The sequence below is a fragment of the Manacus candei genome, unplaced genomic scaffold, assembly GCF_025592945.1.
Source record: "Manacus candei isolate 608988 ecotype Guabito, Panama unplaced genomic scaffold, ASM2559294v1 h1tg000049l, whole genome shotgun sequence".
Lineage (NCBI taxonomy): Eukaryota > Metazoa > Chordata > Aves > Passeriformes > Pipridae > Manacus > Manacus candei.
The window spans coordinates 9,551,885-9,572,697 of NW_026138097.1; the positions used below are offsets into that span (position 1 = coordinate 9,551,885).

Consider the following 20,813-nt stretch of genomic DNA (forward strand, 5'->3'; position numbering starts at 1 on the left):
GCAGAGATTCAATCCAGCTGTTCATGAAATGACTGAAAAAAATGTCATTGACACCAATGTTGATAATGCCTGCCTCCATGCAAACTTGAACACGATGTGCAGTCACTTCATAAAGAAAAGCATGCTTTCTCCAGTCCCACTTATGCAATCTCCCACACACGTGATTTCACGCATATGCGCCTGACTACTGCAAGAAAGCTGTATTTTGAGAGTCTCAGTCAAGTTCTTTGGTGAGTTCCAAAGGCAACAGCTTGAACCCTTAAAACCCATCCCCAGCCTTTCTTTTTTTCCTCATTTATTTTCTGACTGGTGTTAATTTTAAGGAACTGTGTCAAATAAAAAACAATAAAGCTCAAATAAGCCAATTCTCTTCAAATTTGTGCTCCACACAATGCCAGAGGTGTCATGAAAGGAAAATGTCATTGGTAATATGTCACTGTTTGGAATAAGACTTGAGAGATGCATAATCTGTCAGTAACCTCTGCATGTAAGTTCAAATTAAAAATTCTGTATTTACTACACATAAGCATACAATGTTTCCAGATTATGCCTCCACAGACAATGGGTAACTTACAGGATCCATGAGTCAACAGGCATTTTATATTAGACTCCATCTGTACGTAACTATGTAATAATACAGTCACAGAGACAGCGATCAATTTTTTTAACATTTTTTCTTTTTACAAAGTGAAATAAAGTGTGGGAGATGGTAAAGAGAGGCTGCTTCCTTGGTGATGACAGGAAAAGCCTGGAAAAAATCACCATATGCATGAAAAGAGGTAAACATTTCCTAGATAAAAACCAGCAGAGGACATATATTACTACCTAAAGGCTGCAGCTGGTTGTCTGGGCAGATTTAAAGGATCAGCTACCAAGACTGTAATTCTAAGAAAATCTCCTATTAATGGATAAAACTCAACTGCGCACTGTTTAGTACAGGCTGGGCAGTGAGAAATGAGATATTCCTTAAGAAAGAGAAAAACTCTGGTTTCCATAATTGCAAGCTACTAAAATTGCTTCGCTGGTGCAATACATAGCCACATCTTGGTGGCAACTGGTGGCTCCCATCACCAGTTCCTTTCATAGGTCACCAACTGGCCATCAGATTGTAATGACTTCTGGCTATTTCTAACTGGGATTTAAATCAGTGACCTGAAGTAAAGACACTCATCCTATTAGGAGCCTCCTGAGCCATGTAAATTCCAGCGGAGCAGGTTTTTTTTAATTCTTCTTAAGCTTACTTCACACAGATAAAAATGCTCACACAAGATCTGAGATGAAGAAGAGTCAGGCCTTAAATATTGATAGGAAGCTTCATTCCTCCTTTCTTTAGCAAAAATTCTAGAAACCTCTGGTTTGCATTATTCATTCACTGAAGCACCTATGTACACAATGTGCATGTGAGAGCAGTTTCAGCAATTTATCAGCTTTAGTGATGGCTGAATATGCCAATTTTATATTCTAAAACATATAACAGGAACATCGGGGTACAGATATCTAAAACAGTGAGAGTATTTTATGTGGTGATTTGTTTCATGTAGACATACTATACTGAAAAGGTCAGTTTAAAAGCACTGGAATGACTTCTGGGAAATTTCCTTTGCTGATAAATCATCTACCATTACATCAATAACATAATCCATGAAGTTTGCACTTCCATTTCCACAGACAATTAAAAACACAAAATAAAAAAATCAATGTAACCCAATTTCTCCCATTTTCATTGCAAAACAGAAAGTCCCACTCCAAGAAAAAAAGTTTCTGCTAATTCAGAATATGAATTGCGGGGACATCATGGAATTTGGGGAAAAAAAAAAAAAAGGAAAAAGATAACCAAAAGCTCACAGACAGCTACCCATGGAAAATTTAGGTCATTATATTTAATCACATAAAATGAACAAATATATGTGAAAAACTGAAATTCCTGGAAATCATGTCAACAACTAACCATAACTAGAGGCTGCAGAGAAACTGTTAACCTACTGATGCTAAGCTTCCAGCCACCCCATGACCACCAGACTATATTTTAACCAATTTTAGTTAGAAAACATGTCTAGTTACATTGTTTGCTTCCTACCTTTCTTTCTGAAAATCACATAAATAATATTTTTATATACCCAGTAAAAATCAAATTATTACTCTAATAAAGAATTCTAAGAAAAATAAACATTCTGAAGTTAAAATCAGTGTGAAAAGATATACTTTCCTTGTTTTATCATCAAGAAAAGAATAACAAATGTTCTAGTGTCATTTTTAAATATTCAAAATTTAAAAATACTCTTGATTTGAACTATAAATAAATATAAATATATATGTAAAGAAATACATCTGATGAGGGAAATGTCCTTTGAAGTGGCCACAGACAATATGGCTTTCTAGGTACAGGAGACATTTTACATCATAAGACTGAAAATGCAGTGAGATGACAGATAGCAAATAAACTGTAGACAAATTAGATGCTTAGCCAGGCCTGTACTGATCTCTGTATATAAAATGCTATATACACACATGCTAGATAGTTATGAAACATAGAAATAATTTTGTATGAAGAGTTACCAGAACTCACAAGGACCAGAAGCATTTAGATGTAACTCCAGCCCAAACAACTCAAACATCTCAAATTATCTCCAAATTCAGAAGGATAACTACTGAGAGGGAACAAAAGGGTAGCAAGAAGCGATGCGATTAATTTGCCTTAGACAATTCTCTTCCATGGTGAAAAGCTGTTGTTATGGTTTGGTGCCTAGAGGAGAGTGCCCACTCGGAGGGGCATTCTGAGGACAAATCAGAGAAATGGGATTTATAGAAAGCCATCGTGCCCATCCTTTCTGGCAGTTAGGACTCATTATTCAAGACTTTATGCGTTAGAGAGGGCTCATATACGACCTTCTTCATTGTCCTCCCCATCACATAGTGCACATTGTGAAGCCTGTGCAGACCTTTGCACAGAAGAAAGACACCAGCTTGTTCAACCCAGTGCTCCCCAGTAAGCACCTGGCTCTCTGGTCACACAGCATTCAGGCACCCTGAGACCACATGACACCTTCACTCATGGGAGGGACACATGACCTTGGAGAAAGAGGGACAATGGTGGCCAGTCACAGCCTCTGGCTGATGCTGTAGGATCTCCCCAGACTGCAGATTAGTCCTGGCACTGCAACCTACCATTGTTAACCTACTGCATGTTAATCTGAACAGAGATGATCAGCTGGCAGAAACTGGATGTTATTGCAGGTTGTTATAACACTTCATTGTATTTGATTTTAAAAGGGAATGACAAGGATTCTTGGAGTCATGGATTATGACCTACTCCTATCTGGAAGAGGTGCAACCACCTACATCAGTGGGTTAAATGGTTCAGTAGGATCTATTAAAAAGAAAAAAGATATAATCAAGATTTCCCTTTCTGAACATTCCTGCACTTCTTAGCTTTAGCTAGTTTACATCACCCTCTTCCCTGCTGACTCACACAGCCCCAGTTGGAACTGTCAGGTGTCTTATACCATATCCTGCAGGTCCTGCAGGAGGTTCTTCTTGTACTAAATTATTCCTCGGTTTTCCAGTCACTGGTGAAGAGAATTATCTCAGCTTTTACTGACAAAAAATCCTCTTTAAAATCAGAATGTGCATTTACAAACAAGCCCTATTGAACAAAGTAGCCAAGTTCAGAAGTAGAAGAGAATTATCTCAGAAAGGAAATACCTGATTAGAAGAAGTCACTTCAGCTGCTGCTATGGGCATAATCCAAAACAGATTTAAAGCAGTGGTACCTTTTCTGCTTGAGTTCAGTGCACATTGCATCAAATTTCATGAAATATGACTTTGGGTGTTCTCATTAGAAAAGTATGTAATACTAATAACAACCAGAATCACCAAGGCATATTTTTGCAATCTTAGGTTGCATTGTGGATGATAAGAGAGCTGATTAACATGTGAGCCAATGTTCATTTTCTCATCTCTGGTGCTGCTATTTAAGGAATTTTTGGGTCTCATGGTGTTTCAGATGAAGTGCAGAATAGAACAAATAGAGCAAAAAAAGGCCTTTAGCTCCGCAGGAAAGACAAGGTAGAGCTGTGATGGGCATCGCGCCTCACTCCTCCTGAGCCTGCACAGCCTTTGTCAGGCAAAGCCGCTCGCCCCCAGGAGTGGGGGTTTAGGATATTTATTCATAATTTATGCCATTTTGAACAGCTACTATCAACTCAAACCCAGCTTCAAACTGGCATAAGATGACAGGGATAGAACACAAAAGTTCGTTGCTTTGTGAGGTTTTTGTAGTCTTTCTCTCCGCTGTTGCCTTTGTATCAAATCCAAAATGTTCAGTTGGGGCTTGGGTGTGTTTGAGAAATTTGCATTGTTTCACTTCTTCAACAAGACTTCTATAGCAGAACTAAAAGTAGTCTCTTTTCCTTCTTAATTAAGGGCAGCATTATTTCATTTACTTTCCATTATAACCTATTTAAATAGTTCAAACTCCTTTATTTTTTGAATGCAGTTTCTAGGACATACTTATATTCCACCGAACTATAACAAGAAACATTTGATCAGAATAAGCAATTTCTGTGATATCATCAAAGGTAACACATTATCCAATTCAACACTTTTTATTATAGAATATTTATTATATTAATTCATCCTTTAATCTGAATGGCTACTTTATTAAAAAATTCTTTGCACAAAAGATCAAATTAAATCTAATCCCTGATATGACACCCAATAAAATGGGCAAGGCCTAAAGAAACTTATATCCTCTTTAATCTCCTATGTTATTATATATGGCATGAAACCTTAGAGTACTGTTTATCAGGTGTTAATCAGAACTCACCCTACAAGCAGGACACTCTCAGAATTTTAAACATTTCCTCTCTTCTATTTGTGTACACATTGAAGGAATTTATATTCCACCTGTTCAGAAGATCTTACGAAATTCTATCCTTACAACTCATAGATATTGAGTACATTAATTTACTGCAGAGAAATATTTGGGGACAGCTTTGAACTAAAGAAAGTGAGAGGAAGAGAAACACTGTTAAGTGAGAGCTCTGAGGTGTTGCTCATAATGATCTACAGGGTTGGAGATAAATCAAGATCTTGAGCAAAAAGGCAAGAAATTTTCCAAGAGTAGCTATTTGAGGATCAGAGGAAAGGGATGTTTTGAAGTAAAGAGGATTACATTTATTCCTCTATGAAGAATAAAAATACTGGACTTTTCTGGAGGAAGGGAGGTATTTTTTTAGCTTTGTAAGACACGATGCATAAAACAATGCAAACAACCCCCCAGATAAATTAAGAAATCTTCTTTTTAAAATTAACCAGTTTAAATATGGTACTAAGACCACCAAACATCCAAAGTACAGAATCAAGAATCACCATCCTCAAATTTGAGAGACTTTGTCTTGACATGTCATAGTCATGACTATCTCATTAACATAATTTTCATCACCATATAAAGTGTAATTTCATATTGTTTTCTATGTCCCTTTTTACATTTGTTACATGTTTGAGACTGAAGGTTCAGGCATTATTTGTCCTTGCCTTTACAGAGACAAGGCACTACAAGACACTTGGAACCACAATGACAAAAATGCTAACACAAATATGTGAAATGAGTAGCTCGTTCTGCAAGGGCTGAATTCATATTTTATGAATTCCATTAATTTCAATTAGCACAGTTGGCTGTTTTAAGTGCTTAGTGCCTTTAAACCTGAGAAACTTATTATGGGCATGGATGGCCAGATCAGACTGAGATTAGATAGGACTTAATTAGTACTTTGTTACTTTTTCTATGTTTGACTGTCAAATCAAAAATCAAAAATTTTAATTAAAAAAAGTCAGACTTATTTAAGCAGAAATCAAGAGGTAGAGGCTAACAGTTTCTTATAAAATAATAATAAAAAAAAAAAGTTTATGGCAATTTGTTACCTTATTCCTACTTAAAACAACTTTGGCCAAGCAGTTTACAAGGACTAAGAGATTTTAGAAAGTTAATTTTAGGGAAAGCTTCAAACAGCTATTATTTAAGCCTGTACTTTTATAAGTCAAACCATCCACTCTGTATACATCTTACATGTTTTGGAATATATTTAGAGCACCTTTGCTCTGTTCAGTTTTATCACATGTAGAAATGTGTGTGTAACACTAAGGATCACACAGACCTTCCAAATATTTTCATTAAAATTTCCTACAGCCACAGTAGCTTCACTACCTAAAGGAACAGACAGTGATCAAACAGTCTACACTCACAAGTAATCTTTTGTCATCAGGATGAAAGGTTAAAAAAAATGTCTTGACTGTGTAGTTGATAAAATCAGTATGTTCAAGATATCACAGTTAGCAAAGGAAGAACTATGTCTTCCTCATTACTCCATAAACAAAAGAATGTTAAAGACCTGTACATGTATTTAAATCTTAAAAAAAATAAAGTATCAAAAAACTGTGCTGCGTTTTTGTTGATTAACAAGTATAAATGCCTTTTTCAGTGTCAAAAATTAAATAATTTATACTTTGCAGTACAGCAAATGAAGAACCTTCTTCAACAACCAGGTCTTCCAGGAGAGTACAAGGTACAGAAAGAAAACAACAGGGATTAAAAGTAGAATGGTCCATTTATTCCTGTTCAATTAGGTTAAAACACATTATGAGACACTGAAATCTGTTTCTAAAATATTGGAAGACACAGTGACAGTTCAGTTCACCAGCCACAGACCATCTAGGTAATATAACAAGCAGTTAAGATACACTCTGCAGAAGAACTTGGCACTAAATTCCTCAGTGGTGATGCTGTAGAAGTAACCCACTTTGATCAAAACCATTGTTACAAGCCACCTCCAGCAAGCCTGAACCAGAATTCTTTGTCCTTGTCCCAGAGGCTCAGGATGGCTGGTGACTTCACCTCTGACTTTAATTCTGACACCAGCTTGGATGGAAGAGTCAACATGAACCTTGCAGAAGCTCCTGTCCTTGGTGGCTTCTTCTTCTTTCTCCTGGCACAGACTTCAGCTTCAATGCAGCACCTCTGGGCTTCTATAGAAGTCTGTAAAGGTTTTAGCAACTTAGCCCTACCTGGATGTGTAACACGGGCAACTAATGCCCCACTAAAATAAATTATCAGAGCTGCAAGTCTGAAGTCCACAGCACATCTAGATCTTGCTTTTTAAAAGAAACATATTTTAACAAAACTACTTTTTAGCTTCCCAGCATATTTTAACTAACATCCCCCTTTCCCTCCAGATTGTATGTATTTTTAATGAAAGTTTAATTACCATCCAAATACAGTTTGAATGAATGCATGAGGAAAAATAAACATCATTTAGAAAGTCAGAAAATATTCATTAATAATTTTGCTAGCATGATAAAAGTGTATAAATTAAGAATCTGTGTAAATATATGTTAAACTACTTAAATATATGCAGACGTAATATGTACTTAATCCTAATGGTTAGCAAAAGGAAATGCTGAATTACAACAGCCAATGAGAATCAACCTTTATTTAGAAAAATACTTCGGAAGCACAAATGCAAAACAAGATGAAAATCAATTATTTAAATCAAGGTTTCCAACTTGACAATTTAAATCATGATTAAAATTGGCAATTTAAATGACTTTGATCTAAATCTATCCCCTTGATGTGAAACCAGCCATTTTGTTTGTCATCATTATTGTTCTCAGAGCAGCCTGATGAAAAAATTATTTGTAAATGTGCACATGTGAATATTTCCTTATGAGAACATTTTGCTCTATATATTTGTAATTCATTTATGACAAGACAATCATTAACTACCCCTTAGCATACCTATGGCACAACTCTATTTACCAAGAAATATCATTAAATGGGAATTTTATTTTTTAAGTGATAATATTTCCCATTCTTGCATCATATTCCCATATTTCATAACATTACAGGAAAAGTTAGAATTAATTCAGTTTCAGATCACCAACAGATTTGCCAGTCACAAGCAGAGCTACAAAAGCTTCAGATCTTCCATTTGGCATCCAACATCCTTCAGAGAAGGCTCCAAAAAACCACAGCTAATAAGGCCATGAGACACCAGGTCCTACCTTGAGTTCTAAGGTCCCTGGGAGCAGTGCAAGCACAACACTCAAATGCTTCCTAAGCCCATTTCACCAGCTGGAGATGGCTATAGGCAAAAGGCTCTTCAGACTTGCATTTTTAACCTCCTTTCCTGAAGAGGGATCATACATGTGTCTTCACTGACTCATTCATTCCTCCATCCATCCATAACTTTTACAGAGGGAAACTGAGATCCAAAGACACTATATTTCTACAGGTATTGCAAAGGGAGAAGCCTAGGAGAAAGGATAGACCCCCGATGAGCTCATCAGGGGTGGATAAGAGTTCCAGGTGGGGTTGGCCAGAAGAATGAAGCTAATGCGGTTCAGGTCCTGCCAGATAGGTTATAGCAGCAGCTCTCCTAAGATATGGATCTGTAGAAAGCAGGTTTCATGGGCTAACACAACAATTTGCTGATATCCTCACCTCACAAGAAATTAAAACCTCATCCATTACCTGTGAACATTGCCTGTGAACACCCAGATTGTATACTCTGCCTGAATTTTAAAAAAGATACAATTTTCAATCCCCACTAGGCTATTAAGGCCTTCCTCCTACCTCTTTCTCAATTACTGCCTTAAGACACCAGTTTCCTGTTAGTCATCAGCAATAATTCTCCTTTAATACCCAGGCTATGATTTAGCAGTATGGGAGTCTTTTTAAAATCTTTCTTGAAGTTCACATCACCTTGGGTCCCTGGTACTGCAGTAGGTTTTTCCCATCTTCTTTCTATGCATCCAGACTCTGATTCAATGATGATTGGCCCTGGGCTAGACCACAGTAACCCAATTCGTGTGTGCCACTGGCCCTTTTTCACAAGTAAGCTTATGTCAGGTGGTTCCAGCACCACCACATGCTTATTAACTATCTTATTGTTGCCATGCCGCAGTAAAGAGTTGGCTACATTCACTTTGTGATCCCACCTTCTTAACTGTTTGCTTATTATGTTTTGTATTTTTGTTTGGTGAGAAATACTTCAAAAGAGGTCCTTGTTCAGTAGTGCAAATTTCTGTGTGTTGTCTTCCGAATCCCTCATTAATAACTGCCTTCATCTGCGATACCTACAAAAAGTGAAAGAGCACCTAGCTCAGGCTGCTGTGAGATGTAGTGCGATCAGTGCTGCCAAACCAAATGGTAATATTAGTTTGTTTTCTGCTCGTCCATGGCTGCTTTTCTGTCCTACATTTAAAGTATACACAGTCCAAAGTGGGTTTTCTCTTTTTGTCCTGTACTGATAGTGAATCAAGGACATGAGCTGCTGATCTAGGATTAAGGGCACCAACATAACAACAGTAATAATACAACGCAGGAGAAGAGGAGGAGACACTATGATTTCATTTCTATCTAAACCTGGAACAATTTGTTAATGGAATTAAGAAGCTTCCTTTGTGTAATTATCACTGAGTACGTCACTTAAAGTCTAACTCAGGGTGCATATCTTTCACTGTGATAATACAGTATTTTATAACTATGTGAAGTACACCATTTAGATAAGCTGAGCTGGAATTTCTGACCTTTCATTCTCAACCAGCTCCACAACACTACTGTGCATTTCCAATTCAGGATAGGAAAGCAAAGGATTCAGTTCATAAGGCTTCATGATCCTAAAAGTGAGGAGAGAGCTCAAGCAAAGAACATTTTCACATTTTCTTCCCCACGAAGTTGATCAAAGAGAACAAAACCAAATATGTTTAAAATATTCAGGATTCCTCCTTTTTTTTTTGAATGAGAATGTACAGGTGTATTCTGACTCTGCTTCTTTACCCTGCTTCCTAGAAACATCATACATTTATAATTTATTAGTTAAAAAAAAAACTCAACCCAAATCAAACAAAAAAACATACCACCAAAACAAAACTAAACAACAAAACCAAGCCCCAAACGTTTAAACCAAAGCAGTCTAATAAGATTCACGAAATGATGTTGAGCCTTGGACAAAGTTTGCAGGAAAACTAGGAATTAATCTGAAGATGCCTTTATCCAATTGCCTGTTTTATTCACTGTATCTCTCATTTCCTTACAGCTGGAACTATGCAAGTTCTTTCTTTTGAAAATAATCATGTTGTTTTCTTATTTACAGAAAATACGCCCCCTTCTTGACAATTGGGCCTTAAAGTTATAAACAATTAGACCACATAAATACTTATATGTAAACAGGAGCTACCTCACATAATGAAAAATGTTATGCCTTTCTTGGTGCCCTGAGTAAGTCTTAATCGATGGCATCACAGGAGCAACACCTCAAATACCACATGTCTGAATGACAGCAGTCTCTAGCACAAATTCTGATAAGTCTAAAGACTGAATTTGCTTTCATGGAAGTAAACGAATCCAGTTCCAGGTGTTCAAATTTGGAGAAATGCCCAGATCCACCTTTAAACTGCCATTCCCTTTGCCACTCACTGTGTCCCACACCATCAGCACAGCAGCCTCTTTGTGTCTGGCCAACGCACCGTCATTAGCAACCATCCCACTGCGCCAGTAATTATGGCTTCAGCAGTTCCAGGGGCCTGAAAATATTTGGATATTGGTTTCACTTTTTTGAGAGGGACAGAACAGACCGAGCAGACCATGAGCTGCACCCAATCACAAACTTCAGGCAGAATGATACAGCAAAGAGTCTGACATGTGAAGAATGTGACTATTTGAAAGATGTGGTCAGACTTGAACCTGAGTGTAAGGGTTTCAGTGAACTGTGCTGAGATCACGCAGTTAGATCTTGTCTGGTTTCACAGCAATTCCACTTCTTCCAAATGGTCGACCTGAGCAACTGCATTTTAAATTTTTCAGTTAGATACCAGTTGTTTTCATTTAGCTTTCAGAAACACAATCACAGCTTGTATGCAGATTGGTGCTATTTTTGAGGCAGACAATGTGCAGAGATACCCTCATCTGAGAGCCTTGGACTAAGCTCAGGATGATAACGTAGCATGGGTACATCTTGGATACATCCTAAATTAGATTTCTTTTCATTCTACTGCAAAGGACACTAAATGCTTAAACATGAGAAAAAGGTGGTCTGGGAAGGAGGAAAGATGTAATGTTCTGGATCTGCTGTTACGTTGTCCTTTGCTTCAAATAAACTCACTCAAAAGGGAAGATGTGAAAGGAGCCATTTGAAGTTTGGGGATACTCTTTTGCCATGCAGGAGAATTAAGCTTTGTTTGCAAGAAGCGTGGAGGGGCTATTACAGAGGGAGAAAGGATACCAGGAGTTAGTGTACTGGTAGGAAAAAGGCACAGGAAATGACTCTAGACTAGTATAATCTGACAAAAGATTAGTAGTATTAGGAAAGGTTGCAAAGCCATGCTGAGTTATGCCTATCCAGGGAATTTAATTCTGTTGGTGTTCTATAGGTTGGTTACTGTAAGTTCAGTGAATGCTACTCCTTGCCTTGAGAGGTTTATGTACAATGCCCAAAGGAGAGCAGTTACTGACTGGGTAATTACTAAGATGTGAATAAGTCATCTTTTGTGTCATGGTATACCCATCTTACAGAAAACCACATATATTTTCCTCATGTTGGTGACAAAAATCCTGCCAGACATTTAGAGTTTATTTGAGGACCCTGGAGAGGAAAGGTTGAAATGGTGGGAGGTGGATAATAGTTTTTGAACTCTGGCATATTAATATGATCAAAACATGTGTAGGCCCAGGAGGTCTCATTGTAATACCTTGTTAATGTCTTCTAAGCTTTTCCAAGACCTTAATGGAGTTATTCTATGGGAAAAATATTAACCTTAATATATACATTCAAAAATTAGATCCAACAGGCAGAATAAAAGAGCCCTTGAGACGAGGGTTAACCTCTAATCTGCTTCTTTTTCCACTTTGTTGTGGAAGCAGATGTGGCAGAGAAGGAGCTGGTCAGTGTGAAGGCTCTGCACTCATACAGCTGATATTCTGTCATGTATCGTGTGAGTGTATGTGTCATGACAGCTAACAGGGAGGCTGGGGAGGCCTCTAGCTCAATACTGTCCTTTCTGCTCAGACAGGTCTTTTCTGCTGGAAGCATAACACAGGAGTACAAAGCTTGCAAATGTGTTCAGCACTGCTGACTCCCAGGGAGTCCCAGGGAATCCTACTTTGGTGTTGGGAAAGAAAGAAAATACAATACGGTCTATGCATGTAATCACATTGCACACTGCTTGACAAGGATGGGAAGGAAATGAAATGATACACAAGGGAGGCAGACCTGATTACTGAAAATTATATATACACTCTTGAGGTGAACAGTCTTCATCTAATTTGCAGGTAAATTAATGATTTACAAAGAAGCATGATCTATTAAAAATAAATTTTAGCAACAGACATATGGAGCCTATTATGATGACTTTTTCATTTAAATCTTCTAGTTCAATTCTTTTCTATATCTCTGTGCACTATAAGATGAGCTGATGAAGGAACACAAAAGAGCTATAAAAATGAGTGGCTTAGCAAAGATGAAGAGACAAAATTGTCACAGCACAAGAACAGACAAAATTACCTATACCAAAGTTAAAATAGAAAATAGAAACTTTTTTTTCACTCAGCACACAAATGAATTCCCTCAGCATTCCACAAGATGTTGTGAAGGCCACAAGCAAGAAAGGAATGCCATGGAGGATAGAATAAATAATTAGTGAGATGGGATTCACTGTTAACAATGACCGTGTGTGGCTGTAGAAATCTCTAAAATGCTGACTACCAGGGTGAAGGCACAGTAGGTAGGGAGCAATTTTTCTTTGCCTTGTGTGCTGAAGCATGGTTGCACCTGCCAGGAGCAGGGCTGGGGCCTCTCAGAGCAGCTAGGGCAGAGGCTCTGGCAATGGTGGTGGGGCAGCAGGAGAGAATGAAAGCTACAGCAATCTCGAGTGAGAGATTTCACAGTGCTGTGGAAATACATCTCTTTGTAGGCATCCACCACTCTGGCCCATGTCCAAGAGAGTCTTAGGCAATCCTACAGTGAGACAACAGTTGCGATTCCCAAAATCTCATTTTCTTTTACATCGACCTTCGTTAACAAAAAAAAATATCTCCAATAAATTTGCTAGTTTTCACATTTGCTAAAGGGCTACTACTTTTTCTTCCAAAATAATTATATTAGAAATATGATCTATTAAAAAAAAAAAGGAGGTGGGGGTGCAGGGAGTCCATTTGGTTATATATCCTTGTGTGGCTTTGTTCTGGCTATTTCCTGTAGTGAGAGACTTATGTTGCTGTAAGCAGCAAGGAACACAGGAATATTTCCCATTTATGTATATATGCACATATGTAACTGTTGTGTGAACATATATATATGTATTTTAGCCTGACTTCCACTTTGCTATCTGGAGACAACAACTTTTGTCACCAAAGAGTCCCCAGAAAAACAATCTGTTTGCCAATACTGGACTGTATTATAATTAAGAACGAAACCCACATACACAGGAAACCATAAAACCCCTCAAGTTAACTGTAGCCAACGGACGACAGGCCTGGAGCGGCAGCGGGCACAGGAGCCAGGCACAGGGAGGGATGACGTCCCAGGCCTGTCGTCTGCCAGTGGCTGTAGCCGGATGTTGCCACCCGTCCCATCGCGATCCCTGGCCGTTTTCTTTGCTGATTTTGACCAGTGCCCAGTTCCAAGAGGAAGTTTATCGCTAACCACAACACCTGTGCACAGCAAGGTGCCCTGGCCGGGCGAGTCCGGGCTCACACCTCCGGTGGGATGCCTGCCCGCCCCCATCGCCCCGCCCGGCCGGGGATGCCCCGACACCCGGGGACACGCCGAGACCACCGGCAGAGACATCGTTTTTGCAAGTGGCCTTGGACAGGAAAGGCGATGCATGCAAAGCGAGTAACCAGGAATGCTCCCAGGCGATGGGTGGCGCGGAGATGCTGATGGGTTTTTTTGCATGGCAAATACAACCCAGGAATTCACGGGGATAAGGCAGAGCAAACATTAACCTCCTGTGCCGGTGGCTTTGTGAAACAGCCTGTGCCACGGCTATTTTCGTTTGCTGCTCCTTTTTCATGGAAAAAGAGTTTGTGGCTCAAAGGAAGCTGTAAATTAACAGCTAAGTGAAATCATTATGTCAGTGGCATGCTTTAGTCGGCTAACAAAACACTGCTTGAGGTACGATGCATATTCGTGGGCATGAGGGAAACGCAGGCGGGTACTCGGGACGTGGAAAGCCAGCGGGGTCATCGACCTTGGCCCCGGCCTGGTCACCCCCCACCCCGTCGGCCAGCAGGGAGTTTGGAGCAAGGACCTCCACTTCGGGCCACAGAGGCCCCGGGCCGCCGCCCCGCGCATTCACACCGCTGATGGCCGGGCGTTTGCAACCCCTTTGCCTTAGGAAGGCTTCATTAAATTATCCCAGAGAAACTATTTTAGATGAGTGGTGGGCGCGGGGGTCCCACTGCTGCTCTCTCGTTTGCGCCGGCGGTTTGCACCCGAAACGCCGGGGCAGAACGGAAAAAAAGAAGGGGAGCGGGGTATCTCTTTAAAGGGAAAATAACCTCCACCCGCCGCGCCCGTTCGGGCTGCCCCGGCAGGCGAGGCGTGGCGAACGCGCTGCCGGGAAATCGGGAGAAGCAAACGCCACACTCGCTGTCCTCCCGCCCCTTCCCCGGGAGCCCAGGCCCCGCAGCCCCCACCCGCGTCGGCCACACCCCGGCCCCGCTCCGGCCCGGGGGGGCGGTGGGTGGGCGGGCGGTTCGGCGCCACGAACCCCTCCCTCCCTGGCCCCTCCCGGCCGGGCCGGCCGGGGGACTCCGATACACCTGCCCGGAGCGGGCCGGGGACATAGCAATAACGACAAGAGCAGCCCAATGTTAGGGTTCAGTTCCAGCTGATTTTATTTCCTTCCAGAAGAAAAAAAAAAAAAAAAACCAACAACAAAAAAAACCAAACAAAAGGCCAAAACAAACAAAAAAAAAAAGGGAAAAAAAACAAAAACAAAAAAAAAGAGGTTATTTACAGAAGGTATATCAACAATCTGACAGGCAGTGAACTTGACATGGTTAGCTGGCATGATTTTTTTCTTTTTTTTTTTCTTTCCCCACCTTGCATTGTGGGTGATCGTTAGACTAAAAAAAAAAAAAAAAAAAAATCTACACAGCATATTGCACAGGATGGATGACCAAAAAAAGAACAAAAAAAGAACAAAAAAGTTAAATCCTTAACGGAACCACCTCATTAGGCAGACGTCCTAGTGCCTGTCATGTTATATTAACATACATAAACACACAATCTTCTTTTTTGCTTATTATAATACAGACTTAAATGTACAAAGATGTTTTCACTTTCTTCATCTTAAACACAACAGCTATAAACCTGAATACATATGCTATCATCATGCCATAAGAGACTAAAACAATTATATTTAGCGACAAATAGAAAGGATTAAATAGTCAAATACAAGAATGAAAAACGCAGTACATAGTGTCGCGAACTCAAACCGGCATTTCGATAGATCCAGTGGTTTAAACGGCACGTTTTTGCTTAGAAAAAAAGTGCAAAAGATGTGGTTTACAAGTTAAAGGTACAGGATCCCTTCTATGTAAATGCACCAGTTGCTTCACTTCATTTGGGGACAAGTGGTTCCCCAAAACGGTAGCATATAGTGTATATCCCTTCCCTCCGGTCCCCTCGCGCCCCCTCCGCGAAGAGGCGGGGGGCTGCAGAGCGGGCAGCGGCGGGGGCGGTGAGGGATGCTGTCACTTTAAGATGCCTGCAGATTGGAGTGTAAACATGGACAAAATAGGGGCTGATTCGTGGGTGTGTGAGAGTGTGAGTGAGCGTGAGCGCGCACACGCGTGTGAGATACTAACCAGCGGCCCTGTTGTTAAAATCAGGAAATCCAAACAGCGATTTACACCGATTTACACCCCCTTTATATATTTTTTACAAAAATACACTGAGAAAATAATCAAACGTTTTCATCTCTCTTCTCTTTTTGTTTTTAAAAGTGTCAAAAGTCTACATTTAAATATAAAAAATTAAAAGTTAAAACTCTAGCCCTTCAGTGAAGGAGACATAAAAATGGTGCGGGTAACAACAAGAACTACCAAAAAAGGACAAAGAAATACAAGTCAAAAATGTTTGGCCAGTATAAATACGTCCACTTATAAAATGGCATCCGATTACATTTACAAGGAAAAAAACAATACGAGGATGGAGCATCGGTGAGAAAAAACAGTCTTTTCATTTACAGCTATAAGGAACAAACACATACATACTCTGAGAAAAAATTTGGTCCTGAATTTCATATTGTTAAAGTCCAGCACAGATTTGAGTTGCGTTTGAATCCTTTAAAGAGTTAAGAATGAAAAAAAGCTGGTGATATTTTTTGTAGGAATCAAACATAGCGCCATCTATCTGCTTTTATATTATCCTAACACTAGTTTGTTTTTTTTTTTAACTGTTCAACAGTCTTACAGAAATCTTGAAAAGATAGACAGTATAACATGCTATATTAAACCCCACCAGTGAAATAATCCAACACCATCACGATTCTGAGTAAGAAGAAAAAAACTACTATTTTTTTTTGTATTTTCGGGTTTGGGTTTTTTTTTTTTTTTTGCAAAAGCCATCGCCCTCCGTTTCCCCTGTACCACATCATGACAGAAACCGTTCCTATTCGCTCTCTGTTTCAAAAGAAGTTTTCAGTGTTCTTGAAGTTTCAGCCTTATTTTTCTCTCCACATATAACATGAGGTGACTGAAAAAAGCGCTGCTGTCACCTCATCTGTACGTGCAAATCCGTTTCAGTTTATTATTATTTTCCCCCCACCGTATTTCCAAGACAGCTCTCAAGTATAAGTCTGGATCTTCTCCGGTTAACTAGGACTCAGTCCAGCTCCATCCACCTCCTCCTCCTTCTCCCAGCATCGTCGCCTCCTCTCACCACAGAAGAAACCGGGACAGGATTTCTCCCCCCCCAAACGTGAACCTTGCAAGGCTTTGGGTGGATTTTTCTTCTCTCTCTTTTTTTTTTTTTTCCCAAGCAGTTCTGATCGCTCTTTCACAGGAAAGGGCGAATCCTCAAGACATCCAGTGTGCGCTCAGCACAACGCACCGCTTCCCCTCCTCTTTATTCGTGTAAAGTGGGCAATAACAAAGAACCCAGAGGTGTGTATGGTTCCCCCCTCCCTCCCCCTTTCTCTGTCTCTCTTTTCAGGAAATAAAATGGAAAAAGGCAGCGTTTCGCTCCCGCCAGTCTGTAAAAAAGCACCGTCAGGCTCCTCTCGGAGGGGGTGTGTGCGGGTCCATCTGCAGCCAGAGGAAAGGGACTGCTGGCCTTTCCGCAAGGAGAGGGCGATCTCGATCCCGCCGCCTCTTTCCCCGAGTACAAGAAGCAGTCTTTCAACAGCCCCTTCCCAGAAACAAACAAAACCGAAAAAAAACCACAAACACCAAAGAAAACAGAAAAAAGACACAAAAGCGCCCGGCGGGGTGGGCGAGTCCTGCCGACAGCCACGAGCGCCGGTGTCTCCTCCAGCAGGGCCCGGCCCTCGCCTCAGTAAGTGAAGACCAGGTTGGAAATGCTGGACTCCAGCCAGTCCCCCGAGATCATCTCACTTACCTCCGGCGTGCAGTAGTCCGGGAACTCAAAGTGCGAGCCCGAGCCGGGCTCGAAGTTAAAATCCAGGTCCCGGTCGAGCACCGAGGAGCTGAAGCTGCCCAGGGACATGCTCTCAAAGCCGGGGCTCGGGTTGAGGTCCAAGAGGTCATCCTCAAACTCGTCGTCCGACGAAGAAGAGCCGGAGGAGGAAGAGGAGGAGGAGTGGGAGGACGCGGAGGAGGAATGCGCCGTCGAGGGGGCCGGAGAAGAGGCGCGCAAGCTGGTGTAGCTGCGGTGATCCGAGGGCGAGCCGGAGCCAGAGGGCGAGGGGCAGGCGCCGCCGCCGCAGTCCCCGTCGGGCCGGCCCGCGCCGCCGCCCCCCTCCTCGTAGAGGCTCAAGGGGTCGCCGGCCTCCGCAGAGCTGCTCAGCGTGGGGCTGCCGGGCACGGCGCCGCCGGGGGAGGCGGAGGCGGCCGCCGCCTGCCCGCTCCCGAAGATGTAGACCCGCTTCAGCTTCTTCTCGGCCAGCGGCTTGCCGGGTGCCGAGGGTGCGCCCGCCGCCCCCCGGGGCTTGTACAGCGCCTGGTGCTCGGGCGGCAGCAGCGCGGCCGAGGGCTCCCCGGGGAAGGGGGCGGCCTTGCCGCCCGCCGCCTTGCCGTGGGGCTTGCCGCCCGCGCCCGTTCCGCCGCCGCCCGCGGGGGAGGGCTTGGAGCCGCCGCCGCCGCCCTTCTTCGGGGCGGGCTTGGCGGGGGCCGCGGGGCCGCCGGGGCCGCCGCCCGCGCTGCCCCCGCCGGCACCGCCCCCGCCGCCCTTGTCCGCCTTGTCGCCGGGCTTGGCGGAGCTGTTGCCCGACTTCACCTTCTTCCTGGGCCGGTACTTGTAGTCAGGGTAGTCCGCCATGTGCTTGAGGCGCAGCCGCTCCGCCTCCCGGATGAAGGGGATCTTGTCGCTGTCCTTGAGCAGCTTCCAGCGCTTGCCCAGGCGCTTGGAGATCTCGGCGTTGTGCATGTCGGGGGACTGCTCCATGATCTTTCGCCGCTCGATCTGCGACCACACCATGAAAGCGTTCATAGGCCGCTTGATGTGCCCGCTGGGCGTCTTGCACCAGCTCGGATCGTCCGCCTTGCCTCCCGTGGAGGCGGTGGAACCCGGCGTGGGGGAGGAGGCGATGCCCAGCTCGATGCCGGACCCGGAGTCGGAGGTCTCGGCGGCCAGCAGCGCCTCCGTGTTCTCCGCCGTGTTGGTCTGCTGCACCATCGCGGCGGCGGCGGCGGGGGGCTCGCCGGGGCTCAGCGCCGCTCCGGCGCGGGGCAGGGCGCGCAACTTCTCACAGCGGCACCGGGGCGGCGCAGGCCCCCGCGGCCGCGCCCCCGCTCCCCGCACCACTTGTACTTCCACACCGGCGCCTCGTCCCCGGCGGCGCGGTCCTCTCCGCCTCGAGGCGGCGGCGGCAGCAGCGGTGCCGCTCGCGGTCAGTCAAGAGTTTCTGCAAAAGCAGCGCCGCGAGCCGCCCGTCCAAGTTTGCCTTTTTTTTTTTTTCTCGGTGTGGTTTGGGTTTTTTGGCTTTTTGTTTTGGCTTTTTTTTTTTTTTTTTTGGAGGGGGGTGTCGGTCTGCTTTTTTTCCTCACCACATCGGGTCTCCCCCCTCCCCGAAGCAGCTGGTCCAGTTCACAAGTGCGCTCCGCCTGCCCCCGATGTTTCAGGAGAGCGGCACGCCTGCCGCCGAAAGTCTCTCAGCGCTGGGCACGGCCAGCGTGCACCGCCGCGGGGGAGGGGGGAGGCGGCGCGCCCCCGAAGCACCGAAAATCCCGGCTCCAGGACGCGTGGTGGCGGCGGCGGGGTCAGCGGCCAGGAGTTTGTGCAGGTTGGATTTGGCAGCTGGCGAGGCACAGAGCGAAAAGGAAACCCCTCAGGATAAAGAAATAATAATAAAAAAAAACCAAAAAGAAGGAAAACCCAGCAACAATTGAAAAAATCGACGTAAAAAAAGGAAAATAAAAAAGCGCTCGTGCATGAACGAGAGTGTACGTCCCCGGCAGGAAGAGAGCGGCGAGCCGGGCGCCCAGTCCCGTCCTCCTCCGCCGCCGGTGGTGGTTCTGCTGCTGCTCCGCGCCCGCGGAGCCCCGCGGAGCCGCCGCCGCCGCCCCCCGCGCTCGCCCGCCCGCCGGGCGCTGCCCCGCGCCCCCCGCACGCCGCGCTCCGCCGGCCGCAGCTGAGAGCGGACCCCGCGCCCGCCCCGCGCCGCTTTATCCTTTCGCAGCCCGCCCCGCGGCCAATCGCGCGCTGTATCCAACGCCCTCCGCGTGCCAAGCCCCGCCCGCCTCCCCGGGATTGGCGGCCGGCGCGGCGCGGTAATAATGGCCGCGTGCAATGGGAAGCGCCCGCGCTGACCTCATTCCCGGCGGCGGGGCGAACTTTTTAAAAGGGGCAGGAGGGCAGCTCCGCGCGCCGCCCCGCGCCTCGCCGCGCACGTGCCCGCGACCCCCGCCCCCGGCCGCGCTCCTCCCTCCCCTTCCCTGCCCCTCCCTCCCCCTTCCCTTGCCTTCCTTTGCCGGGGAAAAAAATTAGGAAATCAGCAAAAATCATCATAACACAAATCATTAAAAAAAAACCCAAAAAAACCCAAAACAAAAACGGGAGAGAGGGGAATTAAGCGGTGCTGTCCCCGCGCGCGGTGTCTGCGGGGCGGAGAGCGGGGGCACCTGCTCGCACAAAGGGCCGGGAGGATGTTCCTGCCGCCCCGGAGCCGCCGCACGCCCAGCGGGCAGCGCTGCCCGGGGGTGCCGGAGGGCGTCGCATGGCCGTCCCCGCGCCTACACACAGCGTGTCGCGGAGGGGTCGTCACCCCTCGGGAAGAGCCCGCGAGGCGCGGCCGTCACGCCCCCTCCGCCACGGAGCTGAAGCTGGAGCGGAGCGGCGCCGGGGGTGGGACGGCACAGCCGGCTGACACCTCCCGCGGAGCTCCCGGCCTCGGGCCGGTCACAGCGTTAATTAGCCGCTGCCACCCATCCCGAATTCCCCGGCGCGACGAGAGGAAGAGGTGTTGCCCTTATCGCCTTTTTACCCTCCGCCCCTCTCCCCTGCGCTTCGTTGGCTGCCGCTCCCTCGCTCCGCGGTCCCGCCGCGACGCCCGACCCCGGGGAGAGGCTGCGGCTGGGGGGGCCCAGCCCGGCCCCGCCGGTTGCCCAGAGAGAAGGAGGGGCTGCGGGGGGG

General features: G+C 44.7%; 1 protein-coding gene across 1 annotated transcript; it reads right to left on the reverse strand.

The window, feature by feature from the left end:
• Positions 1-14,869: 14,869 nt before the first annotated feature.
• Positions 14,870-19,764, reverse strand: SOX4 (SRY-box transcription factor 4). The gene has a single exon (XM_051799214.1). It carries the CDS (start codon positions 18,855-18,857, stop codon positions 17,556-17,558), a length of 1,302 nt encoding a protein of 433 aa, XP_051655174.1. The 5' UTR covers positions 18,858-19,764; the 3' UTR covers positions 14,870-17,555.
• Between the last annotated feature and the right edge of the window lie 1,049 nt (positions 19,765-20,813).

Excerpts from the sequence above, each read along its gene's own strand:
- SOX4 (XM_051799214.1), bottom strand. The coding sequence starts at position 18,857 with ATGGTGCAGCAGACCAACACGGCGGAGAACACGGAGGCGCTGCTGGCC.